Below are 20,572 nucleotides of genomic sequence, written 5' to 3' on the forward strand. Positions count from 1 at the left end.
GTAATTTTTGGTTTACCAATGTTAGATTCACAGCATTTATCTTCTTCAGCCCGTCGAATGATTGCATTTCTAACTCTGATGGCTAGAAGATCTATATTGTTGAATTGGAAAGAAATTGATCCTCCCACTGTATTTAATTGGTTCTCTAAAACTATGTTATGTTTAAATTTAGAAAAAATTAGAAGTGGTACTTTTGAGACTTCTATTAAATTTGAAAAGTTATGGAGACCATTTATTCAACATTTTCATATGATGTAATATGACCCTGTGCCAAGTACATTTGATTTCCCAGCTTTTAGCTTATGTATTTTGAGAGGACCGGAAGTGACGGCATTGATGAATACTTATTTTTGTGAGATATTATAAACAGCCCACTTTTTTTTTCCCTTCTCTTTTGTTTGTTTTTTTTTCTTTTATATTACTTATTAGTTATAGTTATTAGATTAGATTAGTTAGTTTTGCATTATATAAATTTTTTTTGTTTTTTTTTCTTTCTTTTTTCTGTTTTTTTATATTATACATTATGAAATATTTAGATTTACTATGTCCATACATATATCTTATGGCTTATGTCTTGGTAAACTCATTTATAATGTAACTATTATGTATGTTTTTTTTCATATGTAATGGAATGTGTATGTTGGTAATTTCTTTATCAATATATCATCTGTATTCTGTCCATATTACTAATATTAATAAAAAGATTTAGAAAGAAAGACATATTGAGTCATACTGAATAACCAGAACAGATGAAGTTCAAAGTACAAAGTAAATTTATTATCAAAGTACATGTATGTCACTATAATATACAACACTGAAATTCATTTTCTTTCAGGCAGTCACAGTAGAACAAAGAAATAAAATAGAATCAATGAAAAACTACACACAAAGACTGTCAAACAACCAATGTGTATAAGAAAACAATCTGTACAAATGCAACAATGAGAATAATAATAATAATTATTAATTCAATCAATAATTAAGTACATACATACATACATAAGTACATACTACTAAGAACGAGTTGTAGTGTCATTGAAAATGAATCTATAGACTGTGGAATTGGTTCAGAGTTATGGGTGTCCTTGGAGGGTAGGGGTCCTTGGTGGAGAGGGCTTTCCCCCTGATGGACTGGGCTGCATCCATCACTCTTTGTATGCTTGTCCAATGTTGAGCTTTGGTGATTCCATATCAGACCCTGATGCAGCCATTCAGGATATGCTCCACTGTGCATCTATAGAAAAAAATTTTAGATGACATGCCGAAACTACACAAACTTCTAAGAAAGTAGAGGAGCTATCGTGCCTTCTTTGTAACACGACCTAAGTGCTGGTCTTAGCACAGATCCTCTGCTATGATTAGGCAGGGAATTTAATGTTACTGACCACCTCCACCTCTGATTTTCTAATGAGGTCTAGCTCATGGACCTCCAGTTTCTTCCTCCTGTAGTTAAAAATCAGTTCCTTGGTTTTGCTGTTGTTGAGTGAGAGGTGATTCTTGAGGCACCATTCAATTAGATTTTCAAACTCCCACTTATATGCTGATAAGTTGCCACGTTTGATTTAGCCAAAGAGGAGACTAGGAGGATGATGGCACCTAACAGCGACTCCTTTGCTTGCATCCTTGGAAACAGCTCTTTTTCTATCTTTGGTATGTCTTTTTTTCCCTTTCAGGGTCCTGGAGTTAAACACTGACTTTGTAGAAATAGGACCCATCTTGGAGCCTCACGACTGGCCACTTTTCGATATGCCAAGGATGCAGCCTGGAAGACCAGTGTGCCTTCAGTGTGCTGTAGTTTAGTGGCACTGGAGGCGGGCAGATTCAAGGTTGGTGCCGCTGCCGGATGTGTTGTGGGAGTACACAGAAAATCATAAGCAGCGAGCTGGCTGCTGGCTGTGTGCCCAGAGACCCAAGTTCTTTGGGCACAGAGCTTGGAAAAAGTGATGCAACAGACTTTTAACACCATAAATCAGCGATTTGTTTTGTTATGTCTCCCCTCTCCTTGTGAGATGGGGACACCTCTTTTTCCCTTATTAGGGGGAGAGAGAGAGCCTGTGGTATGGCGAATTACTGGGTGAATGAGTACTCTCTGGGGTACTGCAAGTCTGTGTCTTTATTGATGCTGTGCTGCACGCTTGAGTGCTCTGTGGGGGGTGCCAATGCTATTTATGGGTGGGGGAGGGGTATGATCATTGCTTTGCTGCTGTTTACGTGTGGGAGGGGGGAGCTGGGGTGGGCTTTGGGATTCTAACATTTAACTGTCATTCATCTTTTGGGGCACTCTCTGTTTTCGTGGATGTTTGCAAAGAAAAAGAATTTCAAGATGTATATTATATACATTTCTCTGACATTAAATGTATCTATTGAACCTATTGAAACATCAGTGGGTGTCGTCAGCAAACTTAAATGTAGCAATGGAGCTGTACTTAGCCTCACAGTCATAAGTATAACACAAGTAGAGCAGGGGGCTCAGCAAAACAGCATTGTGGTGTACCTGTGCTGTTGGTGAATATGGATGAGATGATACTGATAATCTGTACTGACTGGAGTCCGGAAATGAGATAATCAAGGATCCAGTTGCACAAAAGGAAGTATTGAGGCCTAGATAATGGAGCTTATTGAATAGTTTCAAGGGGAGTATAGTGTTGAATGCTGAGCGGTAGTCAATAAAGAGCACTCTGATGTATGCATCTTCACTGTCCAGAGCTGAGTGAAGGGCTAATGAAATGGCATCTGCTGTTGACCTGTTGAGACAGTCGGCAAACTGGAGCAGTTCTGCATATGAGATGTGAAATGAAGGTGAAGATGTTATTACATCTCATTGGTTCTAAGAGCAAGGAAAGGCATCATTTCATAAAGCCCTCAAGTGATACCATGAGGAATGAATTAAATGCACTACAAAAACATGCAACCCACTGAGAAATGTGACAATTGAACACTACTAGTTATTTGCAATCAGGAGCAACAGGAACCCTTTTATACTTACTTAGCAAAACTAAAACTGGGAACAGATAATTGCAGTTTTGCAGGATTCTCTTATTGGAGATTGCTTTGTTTGTGGAATACAGGAGGCCATCCTGAAGGAATACCTATCAAGCGAGATAGGGTTATATTTAGAAAAGTACATCAGATGTGCAAATCTGTTTGGTGAAAGGACGATCAGTAACGTTTCAACTAGTGCTGTCCTCTCCAAGCAAACCATGCATCTTATAATAGTGCATTTGAAGCCATGGGATTTTAATCTACAAGACTATACAATATCCACACAGGAAATAGACTCTGAATGCAGTTAACCCTGAATATGCAGGGTTCTACATGCAGTAGCCTCTTTTTTTTTCTCAGCAATATTTTAATTGTTTTTTTAAATCAAGAAAGCATAGTACAAAGGAGGTTTGTGCAGTGCATAACAAATGTACAATTCACATCTACGTAGGAGTACAATCATGCTTTGGTTACCTCCCTGCCCCGACCTACCCCTCCCAAGTCCCATCTCCAAGCCATCATCGCATTAGTAAAAAGGGTTAAACAGAACCATTTTTTAAAAAAAACTTTTTTTATTGAGTTTTCAAATGATTACAGAAAGAAAAAAATATATACCCCTCCCCCCTCCCCCTAACATCCCTACAGAGAAAAAAAAGAAAGAAAGAAGAAAAAAAGAGTGCCTGGATATTGGAAGATCCCCACATGCTCCACAGAGTTCGTAATAAATTTAGTATATGTATTTATTTATTTCCCCAAATAACCAATTATTTTATCTTCGGAGCACCTATATATTTAATCCTGTCTTTTGTAAATAAGGGCGCCAAATTTTCAAAAACGTTTCATATTTATCTCTTAAATTATAAGTAATTTTTTCAAGTGGAATACAGCTGGAAATTTCATACTTCCAACGATCTATACTTAAATATGTATCCGATTTCCAAGTAACTGCAATAGCCTTTTTGGCTACTGCCAGTGCAATTTTAATGAATTCTTTCCGATATTTATTCAATTTGGGTTTCGATTTTATCCCTTCAATATCGCCTAATAAAAATAATATTGGATTATGTGGAAGTTGTGTTCCAATAAAACTCTTAAATTTGTCCAAAAAGGTTGAATTTTAGAACAAGACCAAGTAGAATGTAAAAAAGTACCAATTTCTTGGTTACATCGGAAACACTGATCAGATAAATTTGGATTTAATTTATTTATCTTTTGTGGTGTAATATATAACTGATGTAAAAAATTATATTGCACTAATCTTAACCGGACGTTTATTGTATTTGTCATACTATCAAGACATAGTCTTGACCAATTTGTTTCTTCAATTTTAATATTCAAGTCACTTTCCCATTTTTGTCTTGACTTATGGACTCCTTGTTTAATTGCCTGTTTTTGAATCAAGCTATCCATACAAGAAATAAATTTTTTAGTTTTTCCTTTTTGAATTAAAGTTTCTATTTCATTAGATTTCGGCAATAACATTGTTTGACCTAATTTTTCTCTTAAATAAGCCCTTAATTGGAAGTAACGAAAAAGAGTGTTGTTTGATACTTTATATTTATTCTTTAATTGATCAAATGACATTAATATACCTCCTTCAAAACAATCTCCTATATATCTAATCCCTTTTTGAAACCAATTATATAAAAGTTGATTATCCATTGTAAAAGGAATCTCTATTTTGAATTAAAGATCTCTTTGCTAATAAAGATTTCTTTGTCTCATCATCAACATTTATCTTATTTCATAAGTCAATCAAATGTTTTAATATAGGAGATTCTTTCTTTTCCCGTATCCATTTATATTCCCATTTATATATAAAATCTTCTGGTGTATTTTCTCCTATTTTATCTCGTTCTATTCTAATCCATGCCAGTCTATCTTTCTCAAAAAAAGATGCAATAAATCTAAATTGATTTGCTTTATAATAATTCTTAAAATTTGTAAGTTGTAACCCTCCTAGATTAAATTTCCATGTCAATTTTTCCAACTATATTCTTGACATCTTACCTTTCCAAAGAAACTTCCTCACATATTTATTTAACTCTTGAAAAAACTTCTGGGGTAGTTGTATTGGTAGTGATTGGAATAAGTATTGTAGTCTAGGGAATATATTCATTTTTACGGTATTTACTCTACCTACTAACGTTATTGGTATCATCCATTTATCAAGATCTTCTTGAATTTTTTTCAATAATGGTAAGTACTTTAATTTATATAAGTTCTTTATATCATTATCAACTCTTATACCTAAATATTTTATACCGTTTACCAGCCATCTAAATTTAGTTATTAATCGACATTGACTATAGTAAGAGGTAATATTTCACTTTTATCTCAATTTATGTTGTAACCTGATATTTTCCCATATTCTTCTAATCTAGAGGATAATTTACACAACAAGTGCAATGGGTTTGTTAAATAAAGCAGAACATCACCAGCAAATAAGTTAATCTTGTATTCTTCCTGGTTAACTCTGAAACCCTTAATATCTGGGCCCATTCTAATTAATTCAGCTAATGGTTCAAACAGAACCTTTATCCCAACAGAGCTGCATTGATATAGAGAGGGTGTATTTTCCTAACACATAAACTGTTGTATGTTTACACGTCTGAGTTCGTAGAAATTTACTGGAGAATGCTGAAAGTCAGGGAGTTGTGTACAGAGGAAAGGAAGAAGGGATGAACCTTTAGTTTGGCTGGGAATTCTGAAAATATTCAAGAAAGGGTCCCCACACCTTTTGGAACTTTATGTCTGAATTGAGAGTTGAATAATGGATCTTCTCAAGGTATAGACTGGACATGATGTCTCTAAGCCACTGAGCATGGGTGGGTGGGGCAGCATCCCTCCACCTGAACAGGTCTGCGCGCCTGGCCAAAAGAGAAGCAAAAGACAGTACTTGACGTTTGGTCGGACTTAGGTGCGTGTCCTCCTCTCCAGAGGTGCGGAAAAGAGCAATCAAAGGGTTAGGTTCCAGATTGTAATTAAGTATTTGGGATAGAGTTTGGAAAACATCTTTCCAGTATTTTTCCAAGCTGGGGCATGTCCAGTACATGTGAATAAGGGAAGCCTCGCCCCTTTTGCATTTGTTGCAGCAGGGATTAACATCTGGGTAAATGCGAGATAATTTAGTTTTAGACATATAGGCCCTGTGTACGACCTTGAACTGTGAGAAAAGTCCATCTCCCACCCCTCCATCCTCACCACATTCTACAGAGGATGTATCGAGAGCATCCTGAGCAGCTGCATCACTGCCTGGTTCGGAAATTGCACCATCTTGGATCGCAAGACCCTGCAGCAGATAGTGAGGTCAGCTGAGAAGATCATCGGGGTCTCTCTTCCCGTTATTACAGACATTTACACCACACACTGCACCCACAAAGCTAACAGAGTTGTGAAGGACCCCACGCACCCCTCACACAAACTCGTCTCCCTCCTGCCATCTGGCAAAAGGTACTGAAGCACTTGGGCTCTCATGACCAGACTGTGTAACAGTTTCTTCCCCCAAGCCATCAGACTCCTCAATACTCAGAGTCTAGGCTGACATCTACATCATTTATTATTATACTGAAATTTGTCCTCTACTGTGCCTATTGTCTTGTTTATTATTTATTGTCTGCCCTACACTGTTTTGTGCACTTTATGTAGTCCTGTGCAAGTCTGTAGTCTAGTGCAGTTTTTATGTTGTTTTACATAGTCTAGTGTAGCCTTGTGCTGTTTCGCATTGTTCAGTGCAGTTTTGTGTGGTTTCATGTAGCACCAGGGTCCTGGAGGAACGTTGTTTCATTTTTACTGTGTACTGTACCAGCAGTCTATGGTTGAAATGACAATAAACATGACTTGACTTGACTTGTCTTGACTAACAGGCAGCGGCGGGCACATAAGGAGGTTGAGTTAACTAACTTGAGAACTGAATCTCATACATTGTCTGACAGTGAAAAATTTAAATCTTGCTCCCAGGCAGTTTTATTCTTGTCAAGGGGGGGCTCGCCTCAGAACCGCTAGCTTGTCACAAATAGTAGATATTACACCTTTGCACAATGGATTCATGCAGAGAAACATATCAACAACATTTGTGTCAGGTGCCTCAGGGAAGCTTGATTACAGAGAGCTGATAAAATGTCTAATTTGCAAATATCTAAAGAAATGTGTGTTGGGTAAGTTAAACTTTGCAGACAATTGTTCACATGATGCAAAGCAGTTTCTATAAAAAGATCTTTAAAGTGCCTAATGCCCTTTCTATACCAGTCTTGAAATGTTGGATCATGTATAGAAGGCTGGAAGAGGTGATAATGTAGAATAGGACTTGAGAGAGAGAAGCCATAGAGACCACTATATTTGTGATCTGAACCCATACTCTCAGGGTGTGCCTGATAACAGGATTAGCAATTGGTTTAGGCATAAGAAAAGGGAGTGCAGATTCAAGAAGTGCGGAAATAGAGAAATTCTTAATAGAGTTCAGCTCCATTGCCACCCATATTAGGCAGTCAGTTTGGTTGTGGAAATGAGACCAAAAGATGAGATAACGTATGCTAGCAACTCAGTGAAGATTGAAGATTGGGCAGAGCCATGCCCCCAACACTTCTAGATTTTTGAAGATGGACTTTATTCAGCCCTTCCATAAGTAGGACGATATGACTGAGTCTAGCGAGTCAAAGAAGACTTCAGGAATGAAAGTTGGTATGGATTGAAAAAGGTATAAGAATTTAGGAAGGATGTTCATTTTGACAACATTAATTTGGCCCATCAGGGACGGGGCGACCTCTGTGCTATTCTCTGTTTTGTATGATTTAACAAATTAGTGAAATTTTCTCCAAAAAGACACTTATAATTCCTTGTTACTGTGATACCAAGGTAAGTAAATTGATTATTCACTACCTTAAAAGGGAAGTAGACTCTGAATATATGGCTTTATCAACCATATATGCTGATTAAATGGAATACATGACCTGAAAAAAATGTGTGTAACTGTAACAACAGCATCTTTCAAAAAGGAACTGAATATATACTTGACAACAATGAATTATGATGTCTAACCCACCTTTAGTAAAACCTTAAATTGGTAGTTTGGATATTTAGAATTGGGTTTGAGATTTTCTGTATTTTTACCACTACCAGTCCAAATCCACTTATTTCTTGATGTTAAAATTACCTCCATGTATATGTTTCCAGTAAGGTTTATCTGTCCATGCAATTGAACTGTTTTAATACATCTCCAGATTTCAAACTCAATTCATCCCATGGTCAAAGAGCATATATGGCTTTATCAACCATAGTGCTCAGTCATCACAGAACTGACAAAGCCAAGTTTAAAAAAAAACAAGTACTTGCTTGACTTGCATCTTGTTGAATTGGAAAGTTTTGCTTAACAATTAGATTTCAGCATGTAGAACCACTTTCATTTCTCACAGTGATTTGAATACACTGTGTGGGTGTCTTCTGATGTATTGTGTGAATATCTGTTCTTTCTGGCTCTCTCTATAGTTTTAGTTTCCTGTTCGAAGTAAAACACAAAATCAAACTCATTGTGATTCAGGGATATAGGCCACATTGGCAATCCACCTTGTGAATACACAGGCCCTCTAGAGCACACCCAACAACCTGACTGGTTAGTATGTGACGCATATTCATAATTTAGACGAAGAGAAACATTTGGAGTATTAGTGTCGTGGGATACTTCTGCATTTAAGCAGAAAATAAATGTACAGACTACCCAAAACTTACAATACATATTGGTTACTTAAGTTGGAAAATGGCAAAGATCAAGAGTTCAGCCCATCACTCCTTATCTTCAATGTTCTGACCACCTGCTTCATGGTCTGGTGGCACTGCTAGCTTAACGTGTGAGACGTGTACACACATCTGCCTTCCTTGGACCTTTATGTGGTCAGCAACACTTGGAATGGACTTTTTCAAAGGGGCTCTGGGCATTTCTTTTGTCGGCAGGCTCTCACCAGTACCCAATCTCCCAGCTGGTAGGTATGGCACTCTGCAGTTGTCATGATGTTTTGGGCTTCTGATACCTGGTGATAGAAACTTCAAGAGTTCGCATTAATGCCACACAATACTGTAGCATGTTTTCACTTACAGTATGGATATCTATCTGTTTTACCGAAAAGTGAGGAGGAATGACTGGCCAGAGCATGGGACATCCCAATACTACCTCATGTGGAGATTACACAGTCTGGGATGCAGCACTTTGTCATGACAGCCAGTGGAAGGGAAGTGCCTCTGATCCACTTTCCTCACACAATTTAGCCAGCTTGCTTTTCAGTCTTTCAACTGCCCCAGTAGATTGAGGGTGCTAAGGGCAGGTGAGGGTGCTTATGCTGTAAGGCTTTAATTAGTGACTGTCTCACCTTGCCTGTGAAGTGCAGGCTGTAATCACTGGAGATCCTTGCGGGGATTCCAAACCTAGGAATAAATTCTTGTAATAAGATTTCAGCAACAGTTATAGCATCATTTCAATGAGCTGGATATGCTTCTATCCACTGAGAAAACAAACATACAATGACAAGTACATAATTATAACCCATGCATAAAGCTTATTTGAAAATGCACTAATGATCTCCAGTGGGAGGGTCCAACAGTGGCTAATGACTGCAGTGTTTTCTTTCCCAGGATTATGTTTCTGACAAATCGCACAGTTCACTGTATTCATCTCGCTAAGGCTGGAAATCCTGGCATATACCACTCACTTTTGATCATACCCATCATTCCCCCTTTCCTCGCATATGTCAAATCATGTACTGTATGGGCAGGCCAGGGGAGGCGAGTCAAGGGCACCACAGGATGGCTTTCTGGGTGATACCAAAAGCCCAGAGAGTCTTGTACATATCACTGTGTACTTTAGTCCAAGAAATCTTTTCAGCCTCAGGTGTATCACACTGAAATTGTACAAGTTCAATAGAATTCGAAAGAGAATTGGCAGCCTGAAGAAACTGAGGTATCACCTACCCATAAGAGCAGCTGCTGTTACACTGGCAGTGGAATTGGCTGCTTATTACCTTCAGATATCTCATCATTTCCATTAGTGTGAGCAATAACTGCAATACAGGAAGTAATTGAATTGCAGGAGAAGATTAGCAATCAACCTGCATCGTTTTATTGGTGTTCCTGAAGAGTTAAGAAATCTTTGTAGCTTTCATAATTGTCCACAGTCAAGTGCCATTCTCAGGGTTGTATATAGTGACATATATATACTTAGATAATAAATTTACTTTGAACTTTAGATAGGCTGGTGTCACAGATTTGATAACAGCCCTCAGATCATGGACAAAATGCCTGGAATCTTTTCCCAGCTTCTACACTGGCAATATAGGTTTATTAGATGGACTCACTGTTGGAATAACAATCCTCTTTGTAGGAATCCATGAATACTGACATGGATTGAAAATTGGCTGGCTGACAGGAAACAAAGAGTAGTGATTAACGGGTCCCTTTTGGAATGGCAGGCTGTGACCAGTGGGGTACCGCAAGGTTCGGTGCTGGGACCGCAGCTGTTTACAATATACATTAATGATTTAGATGAAGGGATTAAAAGTAACATTAGCAAATTTGCTGATGACACAAAGCTGGGTGGCAGTGTGAAATGTCAGGAGGATGTTATGAGAATGCAGGGTGACTTGGACAGGTTGGGTGAGTGGGCAAATGTATGGCAGATGCAGTTTAATGTGGATAAATGTGAGGTTATCCACTTTGGTGGCAAGAACAGGAAGGCAGATTACTATCTAAATGGAGTCAAGTTAGGAAAAGGGGAAGTACAACGAGATCTAGGTGTTCTTGTACATCAGTCAATGAAAGCAAGCATGCAGGTACAGCAGGGAGTGAAGAAAGCTAATGGCATGCTGGCCTTTATAACAAGAGGAATTGAGTATAGGAGTAAAGAGGTCCTTCTGCAGCTGTACAGGGCCCTGGTGAGACCCCACCTGGAGTACTGTGTGCAGTTTTGGTCTCCAAATTTGAGGAAGGACATTCTTGCTATTGAGGGAGTGCAGCGTAGATTCACAAGGTTAATTCCTGGAATGGCGGGACTGTCATATGTTGAAAGATTGGAGCGACTGGGCTTGTATACACTGGAATTTAGAAGGATGAGAGGGGATCTGATTGAAACATATAAGATTATTAAGGGATTGGACACACTGGAGGCAGGAAGCATGTTCCTGCTGATGGGTGAGTCCAGAACTAGAGGCCACAGTTTAAGAATAAGGGGTAGGCCATTTAGAACAGAGATGCAGAAAAACGTTTTCACCCAAAGAGTGGTGGATATGTGGAATGCTCTGCCCCAGAAGGCAGTGGAGGCCAAGTCTCTGGATGCATTCAAGAGAGAGTTAGATAGAACTCTTATAGATAGCAGGGTCAAGGGATATGGGGAGAGGGCAGGAACGGGGTACTGATTGTGTATGTTCAGCCGTGATCACAGAGAATGGCGGTGCTGGCTAGAAGGGCCGAATGGCATACTCCTGCACCTGCTGTCTATTGTCTATTGAATGCTTCGAAAGCAGGCTTAATGCCTTCCTCTGTCTCTGGATTCAGGAGATACTGAGGATTGCACGGGAGGTGTCTGCCAAATCCAATCATACTTTAAAAGGAATGTGGCCCACATCATTACTTTCTTTTGCCCACAGTGTTTCTGGTATTTGAGAAGCGAGTGTTTGGTTGTTTCATGTAGAACAGTCTATGATCCAAGCCTTCCCCAGTCACATTTGTCAACTCATCCTCCGCTACATTGACAAATGCATTGGTGCTGCATAATGCATACATGCTGAGCTCTGCAATTTCATCAATTTTGCCTCTAAATTCCACCCTGTCCTTAAATTCACTTGGTCCACCCGGGACATCTCCCTTCCCTTTCTTGATCTCTTAGTCTCCATCTCTGGAGACAACCACCAACATCTTTTATAAACTTACCGATTCCCAAGGTTATCTTAACTATACCTCTTCCCATCCTACCGCCTGTAAAAATGTTATTCCCTTCTGTCATTTTCTTTGCTTCCACTGCATCTGTTCTCAGGATGCAGTTTTCCATTCCAAGACATCTGAGATGTCCCCTTTCTTTAAAAACAGGGTTTCCGTGACTCTACTATTCATGCTGACCTCACTTGCATTTCCGGTACATCTGCACTGCTGCCATAATAGTGATAGAATCTCTCTTGTTCTTACCTATCAGCCTCCACATCCAACACAACTTCTGCAACTTACCCCTCTCACCTTATCTCCTTGCTGCCCATCACCACCCTCTGGTGCTCCTCCCCCTTTTCTTTCTTCCATGGCCTTCAGTCCTCTCCTATCAGACTCCCCGCCCTCCCCTTCTCCAGCCCTGTATCTCTTTCACCAATCAACTTCCAAGCTCTTTACTTTGTTCCTCCCCCTCTCGGTTTCTCTCCTGTGTTTCTCTCTCCCCTTCCCCCACCTTTTAAATTGACTCCTCGTCTGTTTTTTTCTCCAGTTCTGCCAAAGGGTTTCAGCCCAAAACATCGACTATACTTTTTTCCATGGATGCTGCTTGGCCTGCTGAATTCCTCCAGCATTTTGTGTCCGATGCTTGGATTGCCAACTTCTGCAGATTTTCTCTCGTTTGTGATTAAAGTACTACACCTGTCCTTTCACCTCCTCCCTCCCCTCCATTCAGTCCTACTAGGTGAGGCAACTCTTCACCTGCGAATCTGCTGGGACTGTCTATTGTGTCCTGTGCCTCCTCCACATTGCTAAGACTCGTCTTAAACTGGAGTACTGTTTTGTCGAGTACGTCGGCACCGCCCGTCACAAGGAAGACTCTCCGGTGGCCAAACATGTTAATTCCTATTTGTGTCCCGACACGTAGATGCATGGCCTCCTCTTGCGCCAGAAAGAAGCCATCCTCAAGGTAGAGGAGCGACACCTTATATTCCGTCTGGGTCGCCTCCAACCTAATGGCATGAACATCTGAAGGAGCTCCACCCGGTTGGGAATAGTTAACGCAGGAACGATTAACCATGGGTCCCAATACCCGTGTGCGATTCAATGGTACAGCATCTGTGGTAACGCGCGGGCTCACATCGGGCAGCATTTTTTTATAACGGTTCGGCATCGGGTCGCTGAACCCACGCCGAGGGCAGGAACTCACTGTTCCGCCGCTTTCTCGCAGGGTGCTCCGGACTCTCAGCAGAATGATGAGCGGGGCAGTGGACAGCCGTCGCATGTGGAATTTCCCCAGTACTGATGCCACCACCAGACCCTTGGTCGTTTTCGAAAGGAGTTTTCCAATAAAGCACAAACAACTGGGTGCACAGTCTCGGGCTCCTCGAGTTCTGCCCTTTCTGGGGAGCATATTACCATACACCCCAAATTGCAAAGAATAAATTAATCGGCGATTCTAGAGCTGTTAGAAACGGACGGTCCCCTTCACGTCCAAAATGCTGACAATTGACATTATGGTAAAGGGCAAGAGAAATTGGTTGTCCCGCAATCATTGATACTTCACTTATGGCTCGGATTGTAAAAAATAATGGCCCCAGTATCAATCAAAAAGTCTAATTGCCGTCCATCTTCAGTCAAAGGAGTAACAGGCTCCGACATCTTCACTATGGGCAGGATTTGAACGTGGCACCTCTGCTGTGGAGGCTGGGTATGTTGTCCAAATGGGTTATTTACAATAAACTGTGCAGTCCGCTGGGAAGGTGGCGGCGGAGGCTGGGGCCGACCGTTTTCAAAGTTATCTGGGTGCCAGTGGCCCGGCCGCCCGCAAAGAAAACACAACCCTTTTTCCCATCCCGCTACTGCGTCCATCGCCCAAATCTGTGAGGTAGCCCTTGGTGAGGAGAGGAGTATTTCATTCTCATTTCCTTCAATAGTTTTAATATTTTGATATTGCACCTGCCTCTGACATTGTTGTAAAACATTCACTACTTTGTTTAGCTCTTCCTCCTCCCGTCCCGCACAAGTTTCAGTGAACTTTTAACCCGGGCTGCAGCTCTCTCACAATAACATTTACCCAGATGAGCGTCTTCGCAACATGCACATGTTCCGTGAGTGCATCAACATTTTCGTCTATTTTTCTGCACAACATTGTGTACCTTATGCCAATCTACGATGTGAGGGAAATTTCCTCAATGCTTTTAGTAGATAAGGCCATAGTTGATGATGCACCATCAATAACTCACTCTGAGACGAAAGGCGAGATATCGGCTTTTATTGACTGGAAGAAGGAACCAGGAGTGAGTGACCACCATACTACATCCTGGAGACTGAGAGGCTGGGCTCAGGCCTTGATCGCCTTTATCCAGGGGTCTGTGGGGGGAGTCACAGGGGCAGTCAGCAGGGGGCGTGCCCAGACAGGTATATGTAGTTCACCACAGTTGAGTTCAGGTCAACATCTGAAGTCTGGCTTGGCCATTCAACTTGCTCTCGTTTCCACAGACAGGCGTCAATTACCGCATACATACATATCATCAGCATTTGGCTTATGACATTAACAGAGGATTTCTATCTTTTGGATATATCTTTCTACATCCTCCTTAAGGGTCGGGATTCGGCTCCATTATAGCCGGTAATTCAGAGCTAGACCAAGGTCTGTAAACTTCATGGTCCTGGAAATACGCGTATGGGGTACAGACCCGCGCTGGAATAATGAAATTTGGTATGTTCTGCCAAGGGGCCTTCATCTAATGAACCAATACACCCCTCCAGCACCCCGCGACTGTTCTCTACCTTTCGAAGTGGCAGGTGAAATCTCGGTCAGTCCGAGAGCCCGAGCTGGCGCTGACAGTCAATGATAATCGAATCGGGAGGCGGCACCTGGTGTGGGCTCTGTGGTAATGGTAACAGGGGCACAGAGGATTATTCTCATCCAATTCGTCTTCAGATTCTGGTAGTTTCTTTAAGTTGTTTTGTTTCCTTAACGCATACACTCGTTTTTGCCTGCTTTTTTTTGTAGCCTTTCCGTCTCTAGCTTTTGTTTATTTTCTCTACTTAAGGGATTCGTCCAACCGTTTCTGCATTTCACATCGACATTAAACAAACACAGACCACCCAACAGTCTTTTCCCATTTTCCTTTCTCTAACACCCGTCTGCGGACTCTCATATAGTCCATTCAAACATGAGGGCTTCAGAGTTCGGGGGCTGGGGACCTTCACACTACACCGTTCGCGCACACACAACCGGGGCGCGCACGCAAGCAGACACACATCTTGGAATTCCTTTTTGAACACTCTCCCACCGAATTTTCCCATGCTTCGTGTGGAGCGGCAACCTCGGTTTTTTTAACGTTGCAACTTTCCTATGTCGGCGACGAAGGTGGCTACCTTGACAACTCCATGCAGGAAGAATTTTGAGTTTCAGCCGCAGACTAATTCCCTTTCTCAAATATGAGCAGCCTAGGATTAAGACTGATCGGCTACCGGGGCTGAGTTATTTTCTCCCATACACCGAAGCCAAGGGTTAGCCATCTCAGTGGAACCTTCAGGTAACTGTCATGGCCTACAGTAACATAACTCAAATAACTGGGTCCAGAACACACACACTTACTTTTCAAGTGTTCTTTTTATTTTACTTGTGCACATGGCCCCTATCGCCCATACTGTTCTAGTCTGAAGAGAAACTATTTTTATACGGAATTGACTCATCAATTACTGATATTGATTATTGTGAATTGTATACTTTTGAATTCTGTAGCACGATGGGTCGCCATTCACAATAAAGGTGTTGAAAGTCAATCGAAACTTCAAAAGGACAGCTGATGACACTTTGAAGTTAGTTGTGGGTCATCAGAGCCTTAGTTGTTGGGTATGTTTCACATCCTTCTGTTATTTGTCTCTTTGGCAACCCTCTATTATGTCAAGGAAAGCTACGTAAGGAAAGACCTTTCTGGAAAAATCTCACTGCAGTGGCCTCACTCATTTGGCTTGAGTACAGGCCATGATGCACCTATGTCTGTCAAAGTTTCAGAAGACATGGTGAAACTGAGCAAGTAGAGGTGCTGGTGTGCCTTCTTTGTGATGAAGCTTATGTGCTGCTACCAGGACAGCAGGAAATTTAAATGACCGACCCTCTCCACCTCTAATTGAGAACATGGCTGACATTCATCCTTCTTCCTGTAGTCAATAATCAGCTCTTTGGTTTTGCTGATGTTCAGTGAGAGGCTGTTGTTGTGGTGGCACCAGTCAACCAGATTTTCAATCTCCTTCCTAGGTGTTGATGTGTCATTTCTTTGATTGTTTTACTGATCCATTAGTTGTACCCTCATGATAAATATCAATCATGGGTCCTTCCTGCAGTTTACGCAGCCAGTTCAATTTCTTATCATGGAAGCTTTGCAATATACCTGTTTATAGAATGATATAGAAGATCAGCCTATCTCTGACAGTGCTATTTGTAAGGCAATATATTACAGATCATAATGCCATACTATGTTAAAATGAGTTCTCAGCACAGCCTTTTGATATATTCACCTAGTATTGAAAATCTGAATACTTTGGTCATTAGCCTCCCTATAAGTATAAAACAGTGATAGAGTTGTACAGCACAGTAATGTGCCCTCCAATCCAGTGTCCATACTGACTCCCTTAGCCACCTACACTGATACCACTTGTGCACATTAGGACTATATCCTTGTACGTCTTGCCTGCTTAAATGTCTGTCATAACGCCTCTGATGAGCAAAGTTCTCTTGAGTTCTTACAACGTGATTCTTAATATTCTTGATGTCAGGTTGGCTGGGCTAGGCAGCTATATCAAAAGGGGGATTGGTCCATCATTATTCATGTGACCCAGGAAAGCTGCTGATAGCAGGCAAATGTTTGGAAAATCAGCTGCTGATGGTCACACACTCAAATTAATAATTACAAGTTTGACTAGTGTATGATGTGTGATGTATAGATGCATGCTGCCCCCTTAGACAAACCTGAAACCTATTTTTAATCCTGACTTTTGAGCTCACCTCCAGCTGCAAGTAGAATTCATGGGCAATGTACCATGTTAGTTCTGTATCTTTATCTACAACACCAACACCACTACTGCAAAACCTTGTGCTAAACTATTAATAAGTCATGTAGTGAATCGAAATGAGAAAACATTGGCCAAGTTGCCACATGGTTGTTCCCGTCATTAATGTGCATGTAAATTTGCATCTCTGCACAAGCAAATCAACCAGCCTTACTGCTGATTGCATCTATGGAAAAGAGTACAGTCGATATTTCGGGCCGAGACCCTTCATCGGGACTGGAGGAAAAAAGATGAGGAGTCAGAGTTAGAAGGTGAGGAAGAAACACAAGGTTACAGGAGAAACTGGGGGTGGGGGTGAGGAGGAGTGAAGTGAAGAGCTGGAAAGTTGATTGGCAAAAGAGATACAGGGCTGGAGAAGGGGGAATCTGATAGGAGAGGACAGAAGGTCTTGGAAGAAGACCTGTGAGCCTGTTGGGGTCATATGCTCTATCTAGTGCTCCCAGTGTGGCCTCCTGTATATCGGTGAGACCTGACATAGACTGGGAGACTACTTCGCTGAGCACCTACGTTCCATTGGCCAGAAAAAAGTGGGATCACCCATCACCTCCCTCTAGTGCTCCTCCCCCTTGTCTTTCTTCCATGGTCTTCTGTCCTCTCCTATCTGTTTCCCCTTTCTCCAACCCTGTACCTCTTTCACCAAGCAACTTCCCAGCTCTTCACTTCCCAGTTTCACCTATAACCTTGTGTTTCTTCATCCCCTCCCCCCACCTTCTAACTCTGGCCCCTCATCTTTTTTTATCCAGTCCTGATGAAGGGTCTTGGCCTGAAACATCTTTTCCATAGATGCTGCTGGCCTGCTGAGACCCTCCAGCATTTTGTCTGTGTTGCTTTGGATTTCCAGCACCTGCAGATTTTCTCTTGTTTACTTCTGATTGGTTGATTTGCATGCACAGAATATCCAATGGCATAGAAAACCATCCACTTGTTTAATGCAATTCCTTTTTTTTACATAGGGTCAATTGTTTCTTATATCACATTGCACAAAACTACCTGAAACATGGGACAAAAATAATTCCCAAAAAGATCATCAGAGGATTCCTGAGCCTGTAACTGCTTACTGTCAATACATAGGAAAACTGCAAGCTTCATGGAGCATTTATTATTTTGCATGAATAGCAATTTCCACCCCTCTGATTTTTAGTTTGGTTTTCAGAGGAGGAGGGTACATGAAAACCAAATTGCTCCACTCATTAGTGTACTGCTGACAGATCCTGACCATGTTTAATTAGAAACTATGCCAATAAGCCTACAATAATACCTAAGTCAGAGAATTTTGTACAGGTCAGGTAAATACTAGGACATTGCTTTCACTAGCTCTGAAACTGACCCCAGTGGTGACATTCTTCTTAAGGAGATGCAAATAGCGGTTTATTCTCTACTTGTCTGTTAATAATAAGTAAACTATTAAGATGCTCCATAAATTGAATAGTGTAGTGCTATAGATGCACATTGCTGTATGTATGCAGGGTTGGCAGTTGGTATCATCAGTCCTTGCGCAATGTAGTTGACATAGGTCATGCCAAATCAAGCCAGCTAAGCTATCCAATTAACTGCACGAGAAGTTTGGTCTCTGTGGCAGGCTGATCTTCCCCGCCTCCGCTTTTCAGTGTGATCCTCAGTGATTTGCAAGTTTGTTGGAAACTGAGTAGGCTGTTGGCAACTTCAAGAGAGTTGTGCTAAATGAGGCTTGTACTGAAAGAAGACACCTGTTCCTGTCTGAGGTTCAAGGGAACACTTCTGCATGAATCAGCAAGTATTTGGGCTGCGTCTCTAGCACATCACAGAGGAAGAGGGGAGGGCCTGAAGACCAGACACGTTGGCACAGAGGGGGAGAAGGGCTCGTGCCAGGAATCCTTATCCTCCACAAATACTCAGGGAGCTTAAGTTCTACATGTAGGTGACTGTAGAGTAATGTGTCTGGGGCTAAGCTTCTCTGAGTAAGTAGTCATTGAAAGCTACCACCGTTTACAGTCACAGAGCCATTTTCACGCCTGGATCCCCTAAGGTAGTAAAGGCCACAGTAGCCCTCAAGCTAGCTTCCAGCTCTTTCAAAGCAGCTGCAAAAGGAACTGGCCACATCTCCAGCATACTACAGCTTCAGACAGATGGATGAGACTTACAACTAGAAAGAGGGGACAATCCTTGGGTAGGGAGCAGCATCCAGTATAGGATAGTGGGCCTTTGTGAGGTGCAATGGTGATTAACTACATACTTCAATGTTTCTATTAAAGAACACTTAAGTAATCCAGGTCTGTGTGAGGTTTCACACTCTTAATGATTAGGTAGTCTATGATTAATATCGTGGTGGTCAATATCATTGATCAGAGAGTTTACAGAATTTTCTGAGACATTGTTATCCAGCTGTGCCTGTTGATTATCTGCTACCATGCTCGACAAATGGGTAGTTCTCAGTGTGAGCCTCAAATCCTAGACAGCTGATTCCTGATTGTAGTCAGGGTTCCAACAATCACAGTGAAGAACTCCTGCACATGTGGCAGGTAGGGTGCACCTTGGTGTCATGGTCCCGATCGTTCTATCTTGTTCCTAATTTTCTTCGATTATGCCACGGTCCTGATCGTTAGTTTCCTAAATTGCTTCCAATTCTCTTTGATAATAGCACTCCTGGTTTCCATCAAAGACTCAGTACAAGAACCTCTACGTCACAACCACTGGCCGCCAGCTCATTGGTCTTTTTTCCTGTGAGTAAACTACGTTTCCCGATTGCTTAGAACTGTTTGTTCGAAGTTTAGATCCAGTTTCAAGGTTTACCTATGAGACTCCATTTCTCTGAGTCAAGGCTGCGTGTCCTGGCTCTGCGTCAAGGTTCCATATCTGGGCTCTGTGTCAAGATCCCTCCTGCTTGCTGTTCAGCATTTACGCCCGTGCAAAACATCCAAGCTCAATCTGCATGCCTGTGTCCTGCACTTGGGTTCGCTTCAGTCACTCACTGCAACACTGAGTGCTTTCTTACCCCCAGCTGACTCGCTGTTTCCGAAGCTTTATTGTGCTGGATCTCCTGAAACGCTGATTGTCAGCTGATGTGCAGGCGCCTAAGACCACAACTTAGCTCGCTGCTTCTCTTGCTATCCCCACTGAGCTCCTAAAAGAAAGCTGTTAATGTGCGGAAGGGGTTTACCAGGATGCCCTCTGAGTTAGAGGGCGTGTCCTATAAAGAGAGGTTGGACAATTTTGGTTGTTTTCTCTGGAGTGGCAGAGGCTGATGGAAGATGTGATAGAGGTTTATAAGATTATGAGAGGCATAGAGAGCGTAGACTGTCTTCCCAGAGTTGAAATGTCTAATACCAGAGGGGTGGTATTTCAGGTGAGAAGGGTAATGGAAAGGAGCTGTGAGGGGCATGTTTTGTTTTTACACAGAGAGTGGTGGATACCTGGAATATGCTTCTTGGGATGGTGGTAGGGGGAGATACATTGGAGACTTCTAAGAGATGTTTAGGTAGGCACATGAATGTGAGGGAAATAGAAGGATATGGACGTTGTGTAGGCAGAAGAGATTAGCTTAGTTATCCATTTACTTACTCATGTGTTAGGTTCAGCACAACATTGTGGGCCAAAGAACCTGTTCCTGTGCTGTTCTGTTCTATGTTCTATG

At 41.6% G+C, this 20,572-nt stretch overlaps 1 protein-coding gene across 2 annotated transcripts in view; it reads right to left on the bottom strand.

Annotated features, from left to right (window-relative positions):
• Nucleotides 1–775: 775 nt before the first annotated feature.
• rbm24a (RNA binding motif protein 24a) overlaps nt 776–20,572 on the bottom strand; it is an 82,127-nt gene continuing 62,330 nt past the window's right edge. Inside the window, exons 4-6 of one of the 2 annotated variants that reach the window (XM_059945499.1) lie at nt 9,342–9,396; nt 2,987–3,089; nt 776–1,234 (exon numbers count right to left, since the gene is read on the bottom strand). In XM_059945499.1, the coding sequence (XP_059801482.1) occupies nt 1,212–1,234; nt 2,987–3,089; nt 9,342–9,396 (181 nt within the window). In that variant the 3' untranslated portion in view covers nt 776–1,211. Of the gene's footprint in view, nt 1,235–2,986; nt 3,090–8,313; nt 8,477–9,341; nt 9,397–20,572 lie in introns of those variants that run through there. The other variant, XR_009507089.1, reaches the window with a different exon arrangement.

This window comes from Hypanus sabinus, chromosome 20, assembly GCF_030144855.1.
Source record: "Hypanus sabinus isolate sHypSab1 chromosome 20, sHypSab1.hap1, whole genome shotgun sequence".
NCBI lineage: Eukaryota > Metazoa > Chordata > Chondrichthyes > Myliobatiformes > Dasyatidae > Hypanus > Hypanus sabinus.